General features: G+C 35.9%; 1 protein-coding gene across 1 annotated transcript; it reads left to right on the top strand.

The window, feature by feature from the left end:
• The first annotated feature begins 343 nt into the window (after positions 1-343).
• On the top strand, positions 344-7,135 carry LOC149515501 (receptor-like protein EIX2). Its single transcript, XM_089768940.1, has 2 exons — positions 344-1,240; positions 3,962-7,135. The coding sequence occupies exons 1-2, from the start codon at positions 873-875 to the stop codon at positions 6,654-6,656; spliced, it is 3,063 nt and encodes a 1,020-aa protein (XP_089625066.1). The 5' UTR covers positions 344-872; the 3' UTR covers positions 6,657-7,135.
• The last annotated feature ends 297 nt before the right edge of the window (positions 7,136-7,432 follow it).

Raw genomic sequence — 7,432 nt, forward strand, 5'->3', positions numbered from 1 at the left:
ATTGTGAAAATCATACTAATATTTGGTAATTAAAATTGTATTAAAGGTTAATGGATAAAAAAATAATTGTGTTAACTATGAAAGATAAAACTGAAATTGTAATTTGCAAAATTAAACGTTTTACTTTCATAGATTTTTATATAAAACCACTTTTATATTTCAATTAATATTCTTTTTTTGACAAATTTCTTAATTTTAGGCGCCATACATATATTAAAACTTGATTTAAAAGAAAAAAAGAAAGTAACTATAGCATAAAAATGATAAGGAAAAAGAGTCTTAGCTTCTCTAAATTTTTTGTAATTTTATTTTTTTCTAAATTTTCATTTTTTTTTCATTTTTTCTGTTTTCTAAGACATAAAGAGTTAATTGTTTGACCGTGAACTTGACTTACTTGTCAAGTCTTTTTTTGTTCTTCTTTCTACAATTGTAGAATTTAAATGGACCATAAATGCTTTCCGTGGAAAATTCAAGTTGGTTTTTGTGGAAAATTCTCCATAGACTTGGTTGACTTGACTTACTTGTTAAGTCTTTTTTGTTCTTTCTACAATTGTAGAATTTAAATGGACCATATATGCAATTTAAATGGACCATAAATGCTTCCCGTGAAAAAGTCAAGTTGGAAATTGGTTTTTGTGGAAAATTCTAACTCCGTAGAGTTGATTTACTTGTCTAGTTTTTTTTGTTCTTCTTTCTACAATAGTAGAATTTAAACGGACCATAAATGCTTTCCGTGGAAAATTCAAGCTGGAAATTGGTTTTTGTGGAAAATTCAAACTCCATAGACTTGCTTGACTTGACTTGATGTGATGGAAGATATTTTTCTTTAACTTTATATATTAGGTGTTGGTAGCAATGATCGGTATGCAACCATGAGAGCGGTTACAATTTCCTCATTTGGATTTCTTCTTGTCATCGCAGTCACCATTATTAGCTTTTGCGATGGGAATTGCAATGTGCTTTGCATTGAAAGTGAGAGACAAGCCCTTTTGAAGTTCAAGCAAGACCTTATTGATCAATCAAACCGGCTATCTTCTTGGGTTGAAGGTGAGGATTGCTGTGAATGGCTTGGTGTTTTCTGCAATAACTTGACTGGCCATGTCAAAGAGCTGCATTTGGGGCTTCTTTCAAGTAGACCTGATGTGCATGCACCGCATGCTGAATGGGATGTTGAATGGGATGTTTACATTCGGTCAAAACTAGGAGGCAAAATAAATCCTTCTTTGATCGAGTTGAAACTGTTGGGAAATACCACAATACCCACGCGCAGCAACCACACACACAAAATAACAAGCTCAAATCAAGAATAAGAACACGCAAATATATTTGGTTCGGCCCAACTCAAAATGGCCTACTCCAAACCTAATCCACTATCAAATAAATCTTTACAATTGTGAGACTTTTAGAATGAGAAAAGTCTCCTAAAACTCCTTACTCAAAACTTAACCCAAAACCCAATTACACTCTTTTAATAGCCTACTCACTTAGCTATTCTCTTGGTGTCTAACTCTCTGGGGTTACTAAACTAAAACCAAAACATCTTATTTATAAAGGGTGAAACCCTTTATACCTTTACTAAACTTCCGATGTGGGATACAAGACAAACTCAAACTCATTTAACTTTTGATATGGGATTCTGAGATTCAAGGCAAATCCCAACAAATCCTCCCTTGACTTGAATCTCCAAACACTTCAACAGTATCTGCAAAGCTAACATGCTTACCTTTCTTCTTTTCTTTCATCACAGGCATTCCAGCAACTGAGCCTCCATCAAACATGTACAAGTGATTGACCCTATTCCCTTGTAGAATCACACTATCATTCTTATACACTTTCAACCAATCATTACTACCATAAAATGTGTACCCCCGAGAAGCTAACTCACCCAAAGCAATCAAATTGTAGTGACAATTTGGTACATACCTTACATGACGAAGTGTCCTAATAACACCATTGTGAGATCTAAGGCAAACACTCCCAATGCCTTGAATCTGCACCTTTTTTTCGTTAGCAACCACAATATCCCCATACTTTTCATTCTCATTCAACTCCATAAAGCAGCTCCTATCATTGCAAACATGAACTGTAGCAGCTGAATCTAAAACCCAACCTTTATCACTTTTCAAAGTCTGAGTCTCATCCACACAAGTTGTCAAAACAACATCATCATCATCAGACACGACAGCAACAGTATCACTCTTTTCTTCATCTGATTTCTTCTCATCATTCGCCCTTTTGAAAGCAACCATATCCCTTCTCAGCTTCCTGTAGCGTACTTGGATATGTCCCTTCTCACCACAATAATAACATTCTACATCACTGTAATCTCTGTCTCTTGACTTAGATCTCCATCTCGATCCATCAATCCTCTTTTGAGTCCTCCCTTGATCAAAACCCTCTACAGCTAGTGTACTCCCCCCAAGTGATGAGTTCCGAGCTCCCATAAACCTTTCATTCTCACGCAACAGGGCAGTCACATCATCCAACTTCAAAGCAGACCTGCTTACCAACACAGTCTGAACTAAAGGCCTATAAGACTTGGGTAAAGATGACAGCAAAATTAAAGCCTTCTCTTCATCTTTTAACTCATCAACAGAAATCGCTAGCAATTGAGAAACCAATTTATTAAACTCATTCAAGTGATTATGAAGACTCATACCTTCTTCCATCTTCAGAGAATACAGATCCATCTTCAAACATAATCTATTAGTCAACGACTTCGAAGCATAAATACCTTCAAGCTTATCCCACAAACTCTTTGGAGTACTCTCAGTCAACACACTGTACTTTACTTCTGGAGCTAACGCCAATCACATAGTACTAACAGCCTTCTTTTGAATCCTATTCCAATTAGCATCAGACATTCCCTCAGGCTTGCTACTCTCTAATGCTTGATCCAACCCTTGTTGTACTAACAGATCTTGAATCGTACTTTGCCATAACATAAAATTACTCTTTCCATCAAATAACAGAATCTCAAACTTAGGCATAGACATACCAGACATACCTTCTTCAGACATCTTCAAACACTGCTTCACGATCTCTTGGACCCATGAACCTCGAACCTCGCTCTAATACCACTTGTTGGGAAATACCACAATACCCACACGCGGCAACCACACACACAAAATAACAAGCTCAAATCAAGAATAAGAACACACAAATGATCTTCCCTCTCTTACTCTTAGTCAGTCGTTCCTTTTATGTAACTCGTTGGCTTCAGAACTTGCTTTCCTTTCGAAACCATTGAGCGAAGAATGATAACTCTAGATCGAAACATACTAACTATAGGACATAGGCCTTAGGTTTGGATGCATATTGAAACACACCGCACTTGAGGTGAGGAATTGATTGATTGTCTTACAACACGCATCCCTATCTTTCCGAATGACTTACTATCAGGCTGGCTGGACTGTACTAAGCTAAGGATCGGGATCGGAGATAGAATCAATAAAAGTAAAAGAGAGGAGCTAAGCTCTGTCTGGTCTGTCCTTTAGTTGAAAAGAAAAAGGACTTGCGATGGGCTGTAGCCTCAATTTTCATTGACCCTTCCAAGCTTCCAAACTGGCATCCCACGCGCAGCAACCACACACACAAAATAACAAGCTCAAATCAAGAATAAGAACACAGAAATATATTTGGTTCGGCCCAACTCAAAATGACCTACTCCAAACCTAATCCACTATCAAATAAATCTTTACAATTGTGAGACTTTTAGAATGAGAAAAGTCTCCTAAAACTCCTTACTCAAAACTTAACCCAAAACCCAATTACACCCTTTTAATAGCCTACTCACTTAGCTATTCTCTTGGTGTCTAACTCTCTGGAGTTACTAAACTAAAACCAAAACATCTTATTTATAAAGGGTGAAACCCTTTATACCTTTACTAAACTCCCGATGTGGGATACAAGACAAACTCAAACTCACTTAACTTTTGATGTGGGATTCTGAGATTCAAAGCAAATCCAAACAAAAACATCTCAGTTTCCTAGAATTAAGCAACAACGACTTTGGAGGCTTGGCAATTCCCGAATTCATTGGTTCCATGAAGAGTTTGATATATCTTAACCTCTCTTGGGCAAATTTCCAAGGAGCAATTCCCCATAATCTTGGAAATCTCTCAAAACTGCATTATCTTGATCTTGGACACAATTCCCTATTTGAAGATAAAACTCTTCAATGGGTTTCTGGTCTGTCGTCTCTGCAGTATCTTGATTTGAGTCATGCAGATCTTGGTAAAGCAACTGATTGGCTGCAGATAACAAATAAACTTCCTTTATTGGCAGAGTTACACTTGTCAGGATGCTATCTATATAATGATCCATCTCCAATCAGTGTTAATTGCACATCTCTTGCTGTTCTCGATCTGTCTGCCAACAAGTTGTCTTTGGTGCCTACATGGATATTCAGTCTTTGTAGTCTTGTGTCCATTGATCTTACCCTTAATGGAGTTGAAGGTGTGATTCCCAATGGTTTTCAAAACATGTCTTCTCTCAAATTTCTTGATCTTAGTTGGAATTCATTCTCTTCATCATCGACACTCAACGGGCTGTCTAATTTAAACCAGCTTCAATTTCTTGGTCTTCGTAGCGTCGGTCTGCAAGGTAATTTTTCAAGTGCCATTGGAAACTTGAGCTCTCTTACTCATCTTGATCTTTCAGGTAACTTGCTTGAAATTATAGTACCAAAATATTTGGAAAGTCTTTGCAATCTGAGGGAGTTGGATTTGTCAAATAATGGAATTGTTCATGAGGTATCAGAAATCATAGAAAGTTTGTCTAGATGTAGTTTGGATCGATTAGAGTCATTAAACATGGGATTTAACAAACTTTCTGGCCATTTACCTGATAAACTCGGCCAATTTAAAAATTTGGCATACCTTTCCCTTTCTGGAAACTTCATTTCTGGTCCCATTCCATTCTCAATAGGGAAGTTGTCATCATTGAAATTTCTTGATGTTTTAAACAATCGATTGAATGCAACTCTTCCTCAAAGTTTAGGACAACTTGGGAATTTGGAACATTTAGACGTTTGCAACAATATGTTGGAAGGACATATATCAGAAATGCACTTTTCTAATCTCACGAGGTTGAGATTTTTTAGGGCATCTAACAACATGTTAACGTTTAAACCAAATCCAAGTTGGATTCCTCCTTTCCACTGTGAAAGTATTGAATTGCGTAACTGGCATCTTGGTCCGCAATTTCCTCAGTGGCTACAATTCCAAAAAAACTTGTCTCGTTTGGATATCTCCCATGCTGAAATTTCAGTCGTCATTCCCACTTGGTTTTGGAACATTTCGACTCAGTTGGAATATCTAAACCTTTCCCATAACCAACTAATTGGAGAGATTTCATATTTACCGATGAAGAGGACGGTTGACTTGAGTTCCAACCTATTCATAGGTCCATTGCCACTGCAAATCTCATATTTGAGGTTTTTATTTTTGTCTAAGAACCTATTTTCAGGATCACTTTCCAATTTTCTTTGTAATTCCTCAACTAAACTGGAAGCTTTGACCATTCTTGACATTGAATCAAATCTTCTGTCAGGTGAAATTCCAAATTGTTGGGAAAATTGGCAAATGTTGCAAGTCTTAAATTTAGGAAACTACAATCTAACTGGGAAAATTCCTAGATCTTTGGGATCTATGCGTAGCATTAGGTCATTAAACCTTCGAAACGATAACCTGTTTGGAGAAGTACCATCCACATTGCAGCATTTAGTTGAGGTGATTATTCTTGATCTTAGTGAAAATCAATTGACGGGGAGTATTTCAGCATGGATTGGAGACAAGCTTTTAAACCTTGTGGTTCTAAACCTTCGTTCAAATAACTTTCAAGCCTATATTCCTGATCAAATTTGTGCTATTAATTCTCTTCAAGTTTTGGATCTTGGTTATAACAACATTTCAGGAGTTATTCCAAAATGTTTTAGTAACCTAAGTGCCATGGCCACAAAAACCCTCTACCAATATGTGGGTAACTTCGCCTGGGAACTCGACCGTATTAACTTGATTCCTTTGGCTGCATTATTGGTGATGAAAGGAAGAGAAGATGCATACAGTAACACACTAGGACTTGTTACCATCATAGACCTTTCAGTTAACAGTCTCACAGGAGAGATCCCCAAAGAACTTGGTAGTCTTATGGGGCTGCGGTCATTAAATTTGTCGGGGAATTTTCTAACAGGAAAAATACCAGAGAACATTGGCAGTATGGAGGTTTTGGAATCTCTTGACTTGTCCATGAACCGATTCCATGGTGAAATCCCTTCAAGTTTCTCCAATTTGAATTTCTTAAATCACTTCAACTTGTCCTACAACAACTTGACAGGACAAATCCCATTAAGCACCCAGCTCCAAAGCTTTGACAAGTTTTCTTACGTTGGCAATCATCTTTGCGGACCTCCTGTCACTAAAACTTGTAGCAGAAATGGTGAAACACCTGATGTCACAAATGGAGGTAGCAGTGGAGGAAAGAAAAGGTCTAAGTTGAATTGGCTTTATGTAAGCATAGTGCTTGGATTTGTGATGGGGTTTTGGGGAGTAGTGGCTCCCTTGTTTTTCATCAGGTCTTGGAGGTTTGCTTATTATAAAAAATTGGAGCAAATTGGTGACAAGCTATACGTGTTTTGGGCTACTATTGGTATGTAATTATTTGAAATGGTAGCTCATTTCGGTGTGTTTGGTAATATAATAATTTTATTTGTATGCTCTTTACTTAATCCATGTATTCGGATTTGGATATGGTATTCTATGTTATAGTTTATTGAAATGAAATAAAATTATGTGTGTTAATGTATTTGACTCATAGATGTGTATTCAAGTTTTATTTAAATTGGGTTGAAGGTACAATTTTTTTTATAAATCCTTTTAGTTGGATTGAATTATTAAAAAGATAAATCAAAGTCAGGGTGAATAAAAACATGTCATGACAAGTTGTCATCCTTAAATGGATGTATTCATTAGGCACCCCTATTAATTTGGTTTTTTTTTTTTTTTTTGGGTTGTTTTTTTAAGTTTTGGCTATTTTTTGTTTTTAATTATCTATTTTTTTTTATCTATGTTTGGAGAACTAAATTGGCAGTAGAAGTGTTCATGTGGCATCCCATTTAGTTTTTTTTTTCTTTTTTTTTCAGCCCTTTCCTTTCCTTTTCTTTGTTTTATTTTATTATTTTTTCTTTTTTTAATAAAATAAATTTTGTAAAAAATGAAGTCATTGGAGGTTGAGATGTCAAAATAACACATATTTGATTGGTTTTAATCCATCAATATAATAGGGACAATTTTTAAAATAAAAATCGGATCAAAGTAGGATGATATTTTCTTTTTGAAGATCAAAGTCGAGTCGAAACCAGGTTTAAGATATTTTATTCTGCCTCGTCTCAAGGTATATATATTAGAATATATATTATTTAATTTTAATTTTA

Source organism: Durio zibethinus, chromosome 12, assembly GCF_047325235.1.
Source record: "Durio zibethinus cultivar Kanyao isolate XHJ-2024 chromosome 12, ASM4732523v1, whole genome shotgun sequence".
Taxonomy (NCBI): domain Eukaryota; kingdom Viridiplantae; phylum Streptophyta; class Magnoliopsida; order Malvales; family Malvaceae; genus Durio; species Durio zibethinus.

Coding starts and splice junctions, on each gene's coding strand:
- LOC149515501 (XM_089768940.1), top strand. CDS start 873: ATGAGAGCGGTTACAATTTCCTCATTTGGATTTCTTCTTGTCATCGCA. Junction 1,241..3,961: donor TCTTTGATCGAGTTGAAACT/GTTGGGAAATAC, acceptor TGAGATTCAAAG/CAAATCCAAACAAAAACATC.